Genomic DNA, 17,617 nt, shown 5'->3' on the forward strand with positions numbered 1-17,617 from the left:
CTTCTTATGCATAACTGTACTTGGGAAATATTATTTGCTTTAAAATACTGAGTAAATTTCGTCACCTCCTAAGAAGACGAAAGTGTGAGGCGCTGTCCGCCGAGCTCCCAATAAAATGCATGAAGAGGAAATCATCGGGATGTCGCTCCTCAAATCTGCCACACCAGTTCGCGACCAGGGCTGACTTGCCCGAACCAGACTCGCCCAGAATTACGAATGGCATAATGGGACTGGCGGCGAAGTATTCATCGATGTGCTCGAAGTATTCCGAGCGACCGATGTACACTCTTCGGCGAACATCGGCGAAAGACTGGTGGGCCTCCCGTTCACGCTGAAGATGCGTGAGCTTGGAGCCGAGTGGGAACTCAGTATCGATACAGCGTTCTAGGTCCTGTGGACAGTGCAGTGAAGATCTTTATTGAATACATCACAGTAATTGACTCGATGGGCTGACGAAATTCGAAAGTTTCCATGGAACATTATGTAAGATGATTGATAGCAATGATAAGAGCAATGCGACGCAGTGTAATTGGTTTCGACATCAAACGTATCGCCATCTTAATCTAAATATTGATCAAGTTGCGTAGCATTGGTAAATTTTTTGATAACCGAAAATCGCATCTCTTAGGTGGCTATTTCGAGAGTGAAATTTGTGATTCACATTACCATGGATACGATCATGTAGAGAAAATATAGGCAGCCCATTTTTCAAACAAAACGTGAAAGCAATAGCTGTACACGCGGTCGCACGTTTTGATACATTATATCTAAGATTTGGGAAAGCCACAAAGTGAACTTTTTAATTATTAATAGGAAGAGCATTGATATGGCATTATCATACCAAGAGAAACGACAGAATCTGATTTGAAGGACGTTTTGATTGCGATACGTCTCGCTGTCAACAGTCAAACCTCTAAAAGTGATCTTCTATCGGAAGTAACAGTGTATTTGTTTTCAAGATTAGTTTTACACTAGAAGAATTTCGGGACATGATCTTGATATTACTAAAAGCATAGGACGCTCACTGTAAAACTTAGTGCGAATTGTATCAAGGGTATGGTGATCGACGTTTGATAGTACTACGGTTTCATTTTGACAAACAGTATAGTTTATAACTACTTGTCATTCTGTGTTCATGTTCTAACAACTAATAGTGAAGGATTCACAAACAATCACACACATAAAGAGTGACACACACACACACACACTACACACACATACCTACACGCACACACTCCGTACGCTCAGGCGCGAGACATATTAAACTAAAACATCCTCCACACACACAAACAGCAGACAAGCAGGCACAGACTGCATTACTTAAAGACACAGCCATTACTACTCTAAGATTATGTAATAAAGACAAAAATAATGACAGACTAACCTGCTGAATGAGCGCAGACACTTCCTCCGGAGTTACGTAATGCCGGACAGGCATCCCTGACTCGATGACGGTCTGTCGCAGGGCTCGCTGCTGATCGATTTTCCACTCGGGTTCATGTCCGTCTTCGGCCAGCAGTGTTTCCTTGGACTGTGAGAACCAAACCCATGGACAGTGGTCAGTCTTTAGTAGTAGGCCTATTTATGGGGAAGCTTCTTTGGTTTGTCAAAATCTATTTACCAAAATGACTGTAATAGCCTAGACAGCGGCCATAATACAATGTATAAGAAACATGCATTATAACATTGGCCACATTAACACTTTCACCGAAGGGTCTCATTCTCTCATTCATTCATTCATTCATTCATTCTTTCTTTCTTTCTTTCTGTCATCCATTCATCTATAAATCTATATGTCCATGTACCTCTTAATAATTTCTCAAAATATGACCAGTGCAAAACAAAAAAATGTAAATCGGATTTTGTAAAACTTTAGACTTATTATCGAGAGAAGATTCGGTAGGTTTTGCTCAGCGTAAATTGATGATACCCCTACCCAACCACACACTGCCTTCGTGATTTTTCGCCGTTACGTTATAACAGGGATATATGATGCGCGATTTAAAAGCAGTAATATTATTCATTCTGAAAGGTGGACATGCGTGCAGTTGGTGATTGTGGTATTTAATTTTTGCAGCATTGTTCCAACGACCTGCAATTACAAACCATTTCCCACCGGGTTCGATACGGATTCGAAGGAGCAAAATTGAGTTAACACGAAAGTAAAATAAATATTATTGATCAGTAGGATTTTACTCGCATATCTATGTCACATGTACATGATCGTGATTTTTATACTTGTATTCGTTAGGCAGATGATAGTTGATTTGCTAGAAGACATCCGGATTCAAACACAGTCATTTAAGTGTTGAACAGTCTAAGGCATATTAGACCTACAGTTGTATTCCCAAGTTGAGACGGACTTTTCTGTTGTTAAAGTTTTTGGGTGAAGCGGTTGCTCCTTCGAACATTAATGTGACTGGTCTACCGATTAGCAAGACGGAAATTGATCTTGCCCCGGAAGTGGTACTATCCCTGAGACCAGAATAGATGCGATAAAGGTGGCCGCTGGCGGCAGTCTTGTTATCTCACGACACGTGACTCCCATCCTCTTGACCTCATCCGTGCAATCAGCAAAGACAATAATCCCACTATTGACAAAGCAAGGACGATATTCGGCCCTTCCGAATTCACTTGCTCGTGCACGTGCAGATGGTGCAGAAATTGTCCTAACCCAGAAATACTGTGACAATAAGTACATCAGAAGTCACACTTTTGGCTTGGGCCTCGTTAGTTTTCTAACAGCGTGGTACTCTATAACTGTCACTAATTGCTCGGAAAGCCATAACTCCGTAATATTGCATAATCCTAAACTGCATGACTCAGTGTGTGAATATGACAGATCTTTATTTCATAATAATTCAAATGTTGTAACATTCTTTTCATTTGAAAACAAATTTGACTTCTATAAACCAAAGCAAAGACAAATGCACATACCGAACATATGATAATTATACATAGCGTCCATAGTGGACTTGTGAGGGTTTTGTTGGAAGATTGTATTATAGACGACGTTAAGTGTTGTATTTTCCATACATTTGTCGATAATAAACATGTAAATTACCTGCTTATATAGTTAAAGAACATTACCATATAATACAGATAAACTCACTTTACTTTGTCGAAGGTAGAAGAAAGTTTTCGTCATGTCTTCATCTTTATTTTGAAAAACAGCGTGGCTGACTTCAAGCTAGAAGATAAAAAAGGTAAAACAATTTTTTTTTTTAATACAGGGAAGTGATAGCTATAACAGAAAGATGAAAGCAAAAAGTAAAGCTAACTCAGACACACTCGGTTTTTCTCAATCACTGAAGTTAAGATATCACTTTACTGTTTCAGTTAGTTTTACGCTGTTACACTGAATGAACAAATGAAACAAAAGAAAGATGAAAAAGGGAATTAATATAACGTCTGCAGTGTAGAAAAAGGAGAAAAAGAAATTAAAGAAAGACTAAGACTAATAAATGAATGACATCAAACAAGAAAAGAAGTTGACAAAATAAATTAAATCAAAGCAGAATGAAAAGCCACAAGGTGATATTTGGGCATTGTTATATTCATTGATTTTATCTATTTATTTTATCTATTTATTTTTGTTCATTCATTCATTTCTTCATTCATTCATTCATCTATCTATCTATCTATCTATCTATCTATCTACTAAACCTACTTTCTCCTTCTTTTGGCTGTAAGGAAATACCATTGAAACGATTAAACTCATTGCATTTGACAAACGGAAGTGTCACGTATTAACCACTGAATGACATTATTCTCTGAATCAAAATGTTAGTAGGGCCTACCTGCCAGGATTTCCACATACAGTAGTAATATGGCAGGTATCACAGCTAGATGCACTCAACCAACCTGAGTAACACTGCACCGATATCGGTGCTCGTCGATCCACTTGAGATTGCTAAAGTTCTCGACGGCGTAGTCGAATGACTTGCTCAGGAGCTCGTCGACCTCGTCTTCGGTCTGGCTCCAGCCGAATCGGTCACCCATGAGGCAGATGAAGTACGGGCGGCATCGGTCGATCTGGGAAAGGATGACGAGTTTTGTCATATTGGGTATTATTTTCATGTCATCTTCATACTCCAAATCTTTTTCTTGGAAAAGTACATCACCATAGTGTGAAGCCCTGACTTCATATATTGCCCCATTTATACCTTTGTAAATATTACACAGACAAGTAACGACGTTGTACTAACTACTAAATGATTAACAGTGTTGTATTCTTCAAATCATATCTGATGTACAAGAAAATTGGCAATACATGGCAACAGTCAAAGAAGGAAAAATGTCTAAAGTATGTAGAAAAATGAACGTGAAATAGAGAACAGATTAAGTAAAACTAAATGACAATATAATATTATCATTAGTGCCAGACCTTAAACAAGGGGGCAAGACAGTATCTGGGAGAACAGTACTATTAATAAAAAGAAGCAAAATATAAAGGCAGTTAATTAAAAGGCGTAAAATTGCAATAGAGAACTTTGAGAGAAGAGACCAAAACATGATCTTCCCAAACTCGAAGAAGAGAAAACAAAGTGGCGTGAAATTATCGATGTACATGAGGGTAACGGTAGAGGGCGTACCTCTCTAAGGCAGATTGAGATAGTTTGCCCATCGTTGCTCTGGTCGCTGGTGATGCCCCAACGTAGATCCACGTAGCTAAAGAACACGCCCCTGTCCAAACACATCCTCTTGAGCTCGCCGAACACCTTCTTAATCAGTAGCTCCCTCTCGGCGGCGAAGTCTGTGAAGGTGCTGGAGACGAAGACACGGATCTCTCGCTTCTTCCTGGCCGCGCCTCGCCCGCTGGATTTAGTGGATGTAGCTGGATCAGCACTAGCAGCAGCATCATCTTGAGAAATCTCAGTCACGTGTAATGATGACGTCATCACTTGTTCCGCAAGAGACGGAGGCTGGGCAGACGTTTCTAAAACTATAAACAAAAACAAAAAAAGGGACTCAAAAATCAATGTCACTCGTCTACGCAGTACTCTCGTTTTTCTACAATCCTGTTTCATCTAAACCTATTCACCGTTGGTTATCACAGATTATTGAGTACGTATACCATGAGAGATTAGAAGTCGCGCCTATTAAAACGTGGGAAAAAAAAAACAAAACATATTCTTGGTTTCTACCAATTCTCTACCTGAGATATAATTCAAACAAGATGTGAGGGATTACGAAAACATCGCGTTGCACGCGGGAGTGAAGTGTTTGACTCATATTGATCATTCCATTTCTTTGTAGAAAGACGAGGCGAGAGAGTCAGGTCAGATGCGACTTTACTATTACACAAGACGCAAAGACACCTATAATTATGTGTGATCTCTTGATTGCTTGTTCTTCGTGTTGGTGAACGAGAGAGATTTAAGAGTGATGTCTATGGGTCCCATTGCTACTTCTGTTGTCGCAGTCATACCTAGTGATTGACGTTGGCTTTGTTCCATCGTACCTGGTCCCTCGTTGCCACCACCGTACCGCCGTATCACATCTCGAATCATTCCCGCCAGTTTCTTGACGTCTTTCACCAGCTTCACGTCCGTCATGTTGTCACCGCGTCCAGAGCTGTTGGCCCGGCGACACTTGATGCGTAGACTACGAGATGAACGTTCAACCGCCTTCCCAGACACTACGGTTAGTGGACAGCGGAAGAAACGAATGATTTCATACTATAGTCTACTACAGTTATAACAAAGTCCTCGGGACCGGCAGTTTTCTTTCAATATATCGAAATTTCATTATAACCGAACAAATAATCATGAAAAAAAAAAAAAAAAAAACATAAGAGCGGATAATATGTCAGGGCCTGAATTTTTACTGCATTGTAACCGGAACTTTGTTACATAAGTGTTCGTTATAACGGGATTGCACTGTATGAATAGTTAGATCATTAAATGAGTTAACTCCATACTTGTCAGTTGGATATATTTGCAATGAAACCAGCTAAAAGAAAAATATGATAAGGGAAATATAATATTTTTAATCATAACTTCAAGCATATTTCTTGTTATGTCGCAAAGGAGATATTACTGGAAAGGTTTTATTTTGCTCTGGTCTGATGATGGACTCACTTAAAAATGATATATTTCAAAATGTCCCTCTTACCAGTTTCGCTATCAAATTCTTCGCATCATCACAAATTCGTATCCTGAATACGAAAGGTAGATACCAGTCTGAACAAAATCATGCACAGGAACACCCTTCCAAGGGGTCATCGTGGTGCATGGTTTCGAGTGTTATGCACAGTTTGAAATATGTGATCAACAGTTTGGGTGATGATATACCTCGTGTCTCTATGACAAGTCTCCTCACGCCTTTTCCGTATCCATCTACGATTAGCTTAGCTTTGGTCCAGTTTGTGGAGCGTGAAAGCGTCCCCTTCGTCAATCGCTCGTCAACTCGAGTCCCGTCACTCTTCTCCAATCGAACTGTGACGTCATAGGAGCCTTGCTTTCCAAGTGGTATACGGTAGGACTCAGAAAACTAGGAAAAACACCGTACGGGTTTGAGGATTATTAAAAAAACACTGATGACGTTTCTTTTCCTGAATATATATCTTTTGAACTTGGTATGCTCTTCCCTCCTAGAAACCCAGTCTGCCTGTGACTGAAACTTTGAAATTGGGTTGTGTGTAATCTCGTTACCACTGACGATGGACAAAAAAAAAAAAAAAAAAAAAAATGACAACAAATCACAAATGCCCCATATGAACAAACTATGTACTTAGTATTCAGCAGTTGAAAGGTAATAAGCATTTAGCGCCTCAGTTTTTGTTTATATTGTTTTCTTCAAAAATTGGATTACAACATTATTACAGTGTTATCTATCCGCATTAAACGATTATATACATGGATTACAACGTTATTACAGTGTTATCTATATATTCACATTAAGCGATTATATACATGGTTTACCAATTGAAAATAAGCACACAGGTTGAGAAAACAATGATAGCAGACTAATTACGCACAATCATTGCATTACTAAATACATCTAGAGCGGGAAGAGGTAAAACGATCAATACGATTCATTTTAATCTGGACCGAATCTCGAGGAAAACCGCAGAATTACTCGTTATGAGTCACTTGACCACTGGAATCTACAAGTAAGTTAACTGAAATGATAACTGAAATGACTAGCACGATCAATACGCAAACTTACTTCAATGGTAGGAATAGTGTCCATCGATTCTGCTGATAAATAATCAGACAGGTTGAGGATTTGTGATGTCGTCACAGCGTCATCTGCTAGAAAAAACATAAAAGAAAAACAGCTTAATGAAATTCAGAGAGAGAGAGAGAGAGAGAGAGTGAAAGGTCTTTCGGCGATGCGTGCATTAGCAGAAATTATCTTTTTGAAATCTATAATTGAAGAGTTTAATCGCATAACAGATTAAGTGTTCTCGTTATGCATAAGTAAGTCCACCATCAGATCAGCATCATCATGCAATGAATGAGCTGTTGGGGCTTAGTATAGCTAACGTATCATGGTGTCTAAATCATAAGGTCAGTGGTTCGAATCCATCGGCAGGAGCGAAAATTCCTTTTGGCATGACACTTCATGATCAACCCCTTTGCGTGTCACATCAATTTCTTATCCATAGGTTTGTTTGTGAAATCTGCTCACATTTGACTCTTTGGCACAGAAAAGATTATTTGGGACGAAAACCCATTGGTCTCTTGGTAGCTTACTCGGAAGCTTCCCTAGCAGTGACGTGGAATATTATTCAAACATAAAACAGGATGGCAACATCACACTTACGCGAACTTCCATCCTCTTCATGTAGTTTCGTCTCGGATGCCTCCCGCGCAGGCGCAGTACTTCCATTATCCTGGAAACAAGGGAAGGTTTGGCTGTTGTAAGACTCAGAGGTCCTCTCATGGTGAGTGATAATGAACCTACACGATTTGTAAGTCTGTTTCGATTCCCCATCAGTCTTTACTAGCGAGCTTTAGACCTACGACGCGAAAACGAAGACGAAGCAGCCTCCCGGGTTGAACGACGGAAACAGCTGCGTCGCGCACGTGCAGAACACCATCTTTAGCCGATATAGCGTCGTCTCTAGCGTTCGCATCGCAGATCTAAAGCTCGCTAATGTTTCTATGATAAGCTTTCTTTGAAGAAAGAGTACAGAAAGATGGCGTATTTTTTATGGGTTGTAGTGTTGACAAAGGCGACGAATAATCATCTCTTATGGTACATCTTTATGCAACGAGAAACAAACAAATGACCTGAAAATAAAGGATCCCATGAAGTCAAGGAGAAACAGTCCAATATATGAAGAGTTTGTTCGCAAAAAAACTGATAAGTCCATATTTGCCAAATGGAGATAATATTTGCGATTGAAGGTCAAGAAAAATAAGGAGAATGATAAGAAAATGTTTGCTTCTTTTGACCATAACATCAAAAATGTACCTTTATATGTAGTGACCAATATATCATTTAAAAGGTATTATTTTGTACTTTATGACAGAGACCGTACTTCAAAATCTTCAAAAATTGACTTATCAGTTTTTGTGAACAAACTCTTCATTTCTTTCAGAGATGAAAAGAATAACATCACTTATGTTATAATTTCATTACGTTTTGGTGCAATTTGTCATAATTATTATTAAGCCTGTGTCAGATAAACTAGTACTTTACAACCGTTGCTTTACAGTAATCTCCTACCACTTCGAATTCGAAACTCAATGGATGTATGAGTAGAAGTCGGTTACTTGAGATCGCAATACAATCTTTTAAAGTTACTTGATCAACAGCCATGGCATAGACTGTTGATCTATTATGCATGAATGTATGATGAGTACACCGTTGAGATATTAGTATCAAGAATTCATTTCTAGAATAGATGACATAGTTTTTCGTGGTCGATTTCGAGACCCTGCCAATGTTAACCATTTTTGATAGAAACATGTCATTCAAAGCGATCACTGACCAGCAAAGTCAGGAGATTGGCTGACCATCCAAGGTATTTGACGTCACCGCCCATAATCTGACGGTCCAGTGGAGCGACCTCTTCGGCGAGCTATACAGGTGGAGATTTAAAGCATACTAGTAAATTACTACAACGACAATGACGGTGATAACTTTTTGATAGTAACAACACTATTACACTAAGCATGGTTGAAAATATTGTTCTTCATAGGCCTACTTTTAGATTAGTGTACATATCACGCGATCTGAGCTATCGTATATGCCCGAAACGTATAGGCTCCTATCTCATTCAGATGATTATTGTAGTTTTTTAGCTTTACATCTAAATTTTGGGGATGTTGAAAATATAAATAGTCAATTCTGTTATTCGGTCATTACTATTAAAAAACACTACATAATGTGTGTATGACATACTTTATTGAATTTGCAAATTAAAGCATGTGATAAATAATCCTAGGATACTACCTGCCCACAGGCAAGTAAGTACAAGGAAATAGAAACAAAATTTTGTCTATTATGTTCAAACCTTGCAAACCAAGAAAGTATAAAAATAGGTACTGAGTTGACATATTTTGGATTTAATTTCCCAGTGACAAGAAAAACTGAAGAACATTGAGTTCATATCAATACTCTTCTTTATCAAGAGTCACTAACGAACTTTATGTTGTATAAGTTCTAGAGAAAGATCGCATGCAAAGAGGAGCTCGAGTAGACACTGAAATCAGGTCGGCTATATCGGGGTGTGCCTTGAATTTGGGCCATGCACCTACCTCTTGGCTCAGGCCTGGGGAATCTTCCGTGTCGCAAGGGTTACTCACACCAGGGAACCGCTCGTCGTGTATGAGAATTGCCGACAGCTTCACGGACTCATCTGGGTCGCCTGCAGTTTGTGACGGGGATGATGTGTGGAAAAGGTCAAAGGTCACGGAAGGAGAGATGTGGGATTGGAGGGCGGAGTTTGTTAGGGGAAAAAGTGATGTACAAGATTTTCAAAATGCATCAAGACTTTAATTTATTAATAAATCTGAAACGCTTCTTCAAGTAGTAATTTCATTTCCTTAAAGATAGGCCTTTATATATCCAACATCATCACACCCAGGGGTAACTTTCTCGTGGTGAGCAGTGACAAAGGTCAAAATAAGATAAAGACGGTGCTGACGAGAGGCACTCTCAACAAGTCGGATACAAACAACGCGCCAAAAGATGAAGTGTCAGCAACGCAACATTGATTCATGGTTATTATTAAACTACTAGTTAGTAGCAAAGCCAAAGACTGTAGGACCTACTCACAAGCGCGCTCCAGAAAGGTATGTTTGCAAACATTCTTTCCTGAATGCCTGTTTATTGGCTTGTACAGTGTGACACGTGCATTTGAGCAATCACAATTTGAATAATACATGATGGACTGGGATAGAGTACTTTGGTGAATATCGACCAAAGTGATTAGCACTAGCACTCACCACTCTTGACTGTTATCTCCACAAATTCATCTGACGTCACAATGGGAATGGAGGCATTCTTCGCAGTGCATGCTGGGCTGACGTCAGCAATGCATTCCAGTTGACTTTGAACCTGGAAGTAAACCAGGGAAAATCAAAAATTCCCATTTATGCAGGACTCGGTAGTCACTAAATCATCATGTTTGTATATTTGATCAATATTGTTGAAAAACAGCGGGGTGTATTTTTAGAGTAAACAGCCTATGAAATAAAAATTCAACAGCCATATATTTACATACGGACAGGTATATGTGTAAGGCCTGTGATTGTTATGAACATTGTGCATTTCTTTGAACCAAATACAACAGAGGGTAAAACAACTTAGTAATGACTTTTAGATCTGTAACCAATATAACATCGTAAGAACAACTGTCTTGATTCTTTGATTTTGATAGTTCATTCAAGTTCCAAACAGTAACTGTTATCTAAAAATATGTTTGCATAGAAAACATAGCTTAAAGTCTACATTACGCCCCAAATATAACTTTGCTTTATACAGATACAAGTGACGTAACACAAGCCCTTTGTAAATGATCAATTGTTGAAACACCTATTGATAGGCCCACTTGTAACTTCACTCTAACTGCGACTGGTTAGCGTCTGCCGCAACCCTTGTTACCAAGTCGTTTATGCATATTGTATTACGCTATTCACGCATGACTGTGTAATTATCTGCCTGCATCAATCGTCTCGGAAGTAACAACGAAATATAAAAAGGACAGGGTTTACTCACGTGACCAGATACGTCCTTCCCATTTACGGAAATCACAGCTGAGGCCAGACCAGAGGAGAGTGTGAATAGAGTTAGGGTATATTGACCAGATGGAATCGCGATCTATGAAGCAATTGAGGAAGCGAGGAGAGTGTAAAGAGAGTTAGGGTATGTTGAAGAGATAAGCAGGGAAATGGAATATGCATTAATAGAACACAAAGCCATATCGAAACAACATATCATAACATGTGACATCCGATAAAGGGTAACAATAAAACACGTAATCTTAAAATCATTAAAAGTTAAGCTCTTGATAAAAAAAATTCCAATTATTGTATAGTTTTCAATATGCAGTTAACCTTGACTTTAAAGCACTGAGCAATCTGCACTGCTTTATGTGAAAACAAAAAACAAAACGTAGAACATTCATGCTGTTCAGTCGAACGTAAAATCAGTTTACTGCGTCCCTCTGCTGCTCCCACTTTCTATCAGCCTATGACCTATCTTTCTTTCTATCAAATAATATGATGGGGTGATTTGGCTCAATCAGTAGCGCGTCTGCCTCCAGATCCAAAGAACCCGGGTTCGACCTCCGAGTCTGGAGTGAGTAATGTTGTAGGTAATCGCACCGTCCCTTCTAGTAAGAGGCAAAACACTCTGTCCCTTGGACAGGACATTAAATGGAGGTCCCGGGTGTGCGACAGTCACAAGATCGCTCTTCATTCATTCATTGCAAAGAGCAGGGTAACCTGGCGAAGGGGTCTTGCCTCACATCATGTTGTACCCCATGGAAGACCAGCTAGTGCCGCTGAATACGCGCTATCCATGCAGGGGTCTTCTCAGATGGAAAAATGAAACAAAAAACAAACAAACAAACAAACAAACAGGAATCTATCTACTCGTCTAGAGGCATAAATCTCTCAACTGCAGATACCAACAGACTACCAACATAGCCACATTGTCGCTCATTACATAACACGTTTAGCCTCTTTTACAGTGACTGCGGTCATTGCACCTTGATGTGTATGCCTTCTGGGCTAGTGAGTCTGTTTCCGATGTATGTCGTGTATAGCGCTCCATCCTCCGTCCTAGACACAACGCCATGGCAGTTAGTTGATGGATCGATGTAGCATCCCGTGTAGATACTCTCTGAAACGAAAATGTCATGTAATTCAACTTATTTTTCATAATATCATGGTGACAAAGAAAGCATTTTGCGGCTCACTTCGAGTAGTTCCTGTTCTGAAATGACGGGGACACATTCATGGCACATGACAAAGCAGTGAAGATGCAAGATCTATCAATTATTGATTTGATTGCTTTGTCTTTGACATGCAATAGTGAGGGAAAGAAGAGTGAGATTTTTCAAACATTTCAGTCAACCAGCATTGAATGTAAGCATGGTAAAGGCCAACAAAAGTAGAATCAAACTTACGCCACAACCACGCGAAAACTGTAAAACTTACACGCACACACAAAAAAGAAGAAAATCTGTTACTACGTCTCTTAATGTGCCAATATCTGCAAGTTGAAATCAAGACATTTTCGTCAAATATTAGGAAAATTCAAATCACACAAAAGAAGAAATTAAAGAGGAACAAATTAAAGTCCATCAAGAATGTAGAACTATTACTAACAAACGAAAATATTTCAAAAGAATCCAGAGTTAAAGAAACTCTTATGTTTCCTCAAATTAGGTTGTAAACGGAGGCTCACCGATGGATGGACAGATAGACGGCAAGAGTATCCTGCCGTCGTCGAACACGACTCCGTTCACGCTTTCGTAGGCAGGGCCGCCGAAGTTGACGGCGAGGTGAACTCCAATCTTCTGGCACACGACTTGCACAGGTGACCCGGCCAACTCGACTTCCACGGTTTTGTTTTCTGACAGACGAATTGTGAAGCATAGTGGGTATGAGCAAACACTAACACAAGAGATGATCCGAGCGGCTGCCGACGTAGGTTCGAGATAGCTCGATACAAACCATCGGAAACGAGTCGGAAAACTTCGGCATGATTCGGTGTTAGTCGGTGTGTAACATTTCTAACATGATATAGCTTTAACAATGTCCTTGAGGATTCCGGCTTTTAAAAAGGAGTCGACCCAAACACTTGAATTTAGTGACTGCAGAGATATCAGTAGAACGCAACAGTGAATTCTAAAGAAATCCGGACTTTCCTTTCAAAAGTTATTATTTTCTGTTGGATAAAAAAGATGCGACAGTTCGCGTTGTCACAGGAGACGAGCAATATACAGAAAACACACAGAGAATCCCATGTATCGGTACTTTCATTTCTGTAGCATATAAAAAGAACACTTGACTTTACCACCCCCTCAGAAGGCAGAGGAAATAGCATTGCAAAAATGGCAGTAACAAGTCAAGGGAGTGTCAATTTTCAGCGGAATTTAGCGGAATTTTCTACATATGTTAGATATGCAATTTTAGTACTAAATAATCACAACAGTTTCGAGAGAAAAAAAAATGGGGCCCATATACAACATATAATTTGCCCCAGACAATACTAACATAAAGTAAACATTATAAATCTTAGAGATATTAAACAAAAATATTAAATATACCATGATGTGTCCACAAGGGAGCTCATATATAGCGTCTCCACGACGGAGCTCATAATGGACATTTCATACACAGTTAATACACTCAAAGAAACAACCCTTCATCAGGTCTCAAGGCGTATAGATCCTGGAAAGTTCCAAGACTTTCCAGATTTTTCCGGATAATCATACAAATCACATTTCTACGAGGAACTATTGGAAATATTGTTTTTGGTTTGTGTGTTTTGTTTTTATTTGTTTGTTTGTTTGTTTGTTTGTTTGTTTGTTTTTCCTCACTGTTAGTAAGCAAAGTTTAGACACCCAGAAATTATAATAAAACTTATAACACTCATTCCACAAGTCAAAGCCGCTAACGTTCATGTTCAATATCATTTGTTCGCATAAACCTACTTTTATGGCATGATGGGAAACTATAACATTCTGAAGCTATTTCCAAAGTGCAATATATTTTGATAGCATTCACATAGGGTTTAAATGTTAGTTGCGGGTCATGTTTCCGAAGGTTTGTTTAGTCAGAAAGTTTATAATGAAATGAGGTTCGTAAGACCAGAAAATAAATGACAGTTCGTTAATCCGGAAAAGAAATAGGGTTCGTAATTCCGAAGGTGCGTTAGTTTGATCTTTCTTTTTTTATTCATTTGCGGATTAGACGTGTTAGAGCATCTATTTGTGATATACGGAATTTGCGTGTTTAATAGTGACGAACCTTCGGAATTACGACAATTACTTCATTTTCGGATTAATGAACCTTCGGAATAACGAACATTATTCGAAAAGCTAATGACAACAAGCTCACCTTTGTTCTTCAAGCAGACATATGGCCTGTAGAGTTTCAAACCACCAGAAGCGCAACTGTCCTGTGGATGACTGATCTGACAGACGAATTTTCCTGAATTTTCTTTGAACTGAGACTCTTTCACCGATTCCAGCGCCACACCATTCACTTCAATGAAGACTTCTTGTCGCGACTCTGTACTAATGCTGATCACACCATCCCTGACTGAGAGCTCGCCATCGACAGGTTTCACACTACCCGTTGCTAAGCAGCTTCCCTGCGTTGACCTCATCCCGACATCGGAAATATCTTCCGGAGCATTGGAGATGAAGGCATAGCGACATGGCCCCGTCACATCTTTCTGCAACCTGGCCGTCAACTTGCCGATTTTCTTCGATATCCTCCAGATATCCGATACGCCCTGGCGGGAGGTAACATCAGGATCTTCGGTCAACCATGCAAGGCAGAACACTCCGGTTTTCAGAGCCAGCGGAGCCACGAGGTAGAGTGCGGAGGTGGTGAGATTGGTGACAGGACAGCTTCTTGAGCAGAGCAAGAGCAGGGCTCTGCCGTAGTGTGTTCTGATCTTTGGAAGGAGTATCGTGTCGTGTTCGCCGTTGTACGCTTCGGAGAAATGTGTCTTTCCAGTTTGCACGTTCCCATCCGAACCTTGATTATCAGACGGCTTGGCATTGCAGGCAAAGGCAAAATGACCGCCGGGTGGACCGGTTATCTGCAGATAGTCTTTTCCATCGCTAGAAAACACCCACTTATCCTTCAGGCGATTTGGGCCGCAGTTCCCAACGGGAATAGAAGTGACGTCATTCTTCTCCTTCCCGGGACGAACTTCTACTAGGTAGCAGCAGGCTATGGGAGTTGACTCATCGGTCTTGGAGGAACTGCAGACAGCAAGAAAGGAGACAGCGCCCTCGTCCGTTGCCTCGTTTACAAAGCCGATCTCACGAAGCGTCACGTTCAGCGAGCCATCTGCTGCTGAATCGCGCCGAAGACAATGACCCCCGGAAGTATATCGCGACTGATTTGAGAACAAGGTCGCAGCTACAGGACCCCCGTACGCCTTGAGGATGAGGTTCCCATCTCTGTCGGTTTGCGAAAATTCTGATCCTGCAGATCCGTTGGTGTCCTTCGCACTCGAAGACGCAACCAACTTGCTTTCGAAATGATTACCATAGTAACCAGAGCGAATGAGAGAGAGAATGGTGTTGGAGTCCGATCCCTCTTGAGTTGTGCAGATACCAAGAGCTGTGCCGCCACCGTGGCATGCGTTGACGTTGTAAGCCAACGTCACTTCCGTCGGGTTTACGTCATCGTTTGTCTGCGACACGAAGACAGCGGGCGGACTTCCTGCTGTATGGTAAACCAACGTTACCCATATTAGTCTAAAGGGATTTTCGAAAAATGTGAATACTAGCGGCATTTTAGTGTTAAAGGGATGGTACAGGATTGGTGGAGGCGAGAATTGGGCTTTTAGATTTTTGCGAGATACCAAGACACCACTTATAAAATAGTACACAGCATAGCATTCTAGAGTAATTCCAAGTTTATTCGATGAAAACTAGTTTTGGAACGGCTGAGACATAAAAAAACAAAATAAACTAGACTCGGAATTTGTCAAGACTGACAAATTAGGTGATCCGATTTTTTTTTTTTTTAATCAATGATTCGAGTCCTGATCGCAATAGGCATGACCATATAGGTTTCATCTGTGTTTAGAGACATTGGCCGTGTGATATTTGGATTCTCATTTACAAAAGAGAGTCAGGTCTACCATCTTTGGTACCAAATTCGGTATAAACCAGGGAGGTACCTCCCTGGTATAAACTATAACGAAGATACAGAATGAAGTACATTTGACCATTGACCCAACTTTGCACAGCCAAGATGGCATCTGAGCAAAAAGTGGTTATTTTGTGAAATGATTCTTGTAACATGGTCTTTGCGTGTGCAAAATATTGGAAAGATAGGACATGTATTCACCAAGATACAGGTTGAAACATTTATGACCTTTGACCCTAATTTACATACCCAAGATGGTGTCTGATCAAGTAGTTGTTATTTTATGAAATAATGTACGTGACATAAACTAAACATGTGCAAAATATGGGGGTGATAGGGGCTGTTTTTCTAGAGTTATTGCAAAGAAAGTTGCAGAAAGAAAGAAGTATCTCAATACATCGAAGATAAGTTTGATTTCAACCAAGTTTTTTGACGTGATCTCGGCGTCGTATGAAAAGATGGAGCGAATACCGACGATAGCCCAAAGTCTCAGCTACAACATATTAAAATCTGGGAGAAATTCACCGAGGAGTAAGTGAGCTAGTGCTCGATAAAGACCGTCATGTCAATTTTCATTTCCAGAAAAATTCCCTCCCATAGAGATAACACGTAAACTGGTTAAATTTGACAAGGTTACATTATATCCATTTTCACGAGGTGAAGACATCATCCGATTAAAATTTTGATGAACAAAACTTAAAGAGTATTAAATTGGCTACAACATACTAAAATCTGGAAGAAATTCACCGAAGGGTAAGTGAGCTAGTCGTCGATAAAGACAATCATGTCAATTTTCACATCTAGAAAAATTCCCTCCCATACAGATAACACGTCATAACGAAGATACAGGAAGAAGTACATATGACCTTTGACCCCACTTTGCACAGCCAAGATGGCATCTGAGCAAAAAGTGGTTATTTTGTGAAATGATCCTTGTAACATGGTCTTTACGTGTGCAAAATATGGTAAAGATAGGACATGTATTCACCATGATACAGGATGAAACATTTATGACCTTTGACCCTAATTTACATACCCAAGATGGTGTCCGATCAAGAAGTTGTTATTTTATGAAATAATGTACGTGACATGAACTAAAGATGTGCAAAATATGGGATTGATAACCATTGTTGTTCTTCATCTATTGCACAGAATGTAGTAGAAAGAAAGAAAAATAAAGAAAAAATTATGTTATTTTATAGAAATTTGAAGGAGAAGCATTAAAAAATCAGAAAAAGATAAAGTTAGGAAGGGAGATTAAGACTAAATAAAGAAAAAGAAGAAAAAAGAGTTTGGAAAAAAAAAATAAA

At 39.7% G+C, this 17,617-nt stretch overlaps 1 protein-coding gene across 1 annotated transcript in view; it reads right to left on the reverse strand.

Annotated features, from left to right (window-relative positions):
- LOC140229776 (uncharacterized) overlaps positions 1-17,617 on the reverse strand; it is a 57,318-nt gene that overhangs the window by 13,842 nt on the left and 25,859 nt on the right. The window contains exons 2-17 of the mRNA XM_072310011.1: positions 14,532-15,878; positions 12,874-13,041; positions 12,173-12,306; positions 11,179-11,280; positions 10,407-10,518; positions 9,717-9,826; positions 8,948-9,037; positions 7,774-7,843; positions 7,174-7,256; positions 6,297-6,495; positions 5,465-5,641; positions 4,596-4,945; positions 3,865-4,035; positions 3,113-3,190; positions 1,385-1,531; positions 66-391 (exon numbers count right to left, since the gene is read on the reverse strand). Coding sequence (XP_072166112.1) covers positions 66-391; positions 1,385-1,531; positions 3,113-3,190; positions 3,865-4,035; positions 4,596-4,945; positions 5,465-5,641; positions 6,297-6,495; positions 7,174-7,256; positions 7,774-7,843; positions 8,948-9,037; positions 9,717-9,826; positions 10,407-10,518; positions 11,179-11,280; positions 12,173-12,306; positions 12,874-13,041; positions 14,532-15,878 — 3,664 coding nt within the window. The remainder of the gene's footprint in view (positions 1-65; positions 392-1,384; positions 1,532-3,112; positions 3,191-3,864; positions 4,036-4,595; positions 4,946-5,464; positions 5,642-6,296; positions 6,496-7,173; positions 7,257-7,773; positions 7,844-8,947; positions 9,038-9,716; positions 9,827-10,406; positions 10,519-11,178; positions 11,281-12,172; positions 12,307-12,873; positions 13,042-14,531; positions 15,879-17,617) is intronic.

Source organism: Diadema setosum, chromosome 6, assembly GCF_964275005.1.
Source record: "Diadema setosum chromosome 6, eeDiaSeto1, whole genome shotgun sequence".
Classification (NCBI taxonomy): Eukaryota; Metazoa; Echinodermata; class Echinoidea; order Diadematoida; family Diadematidae; genus Diadema; species Diadema setosum.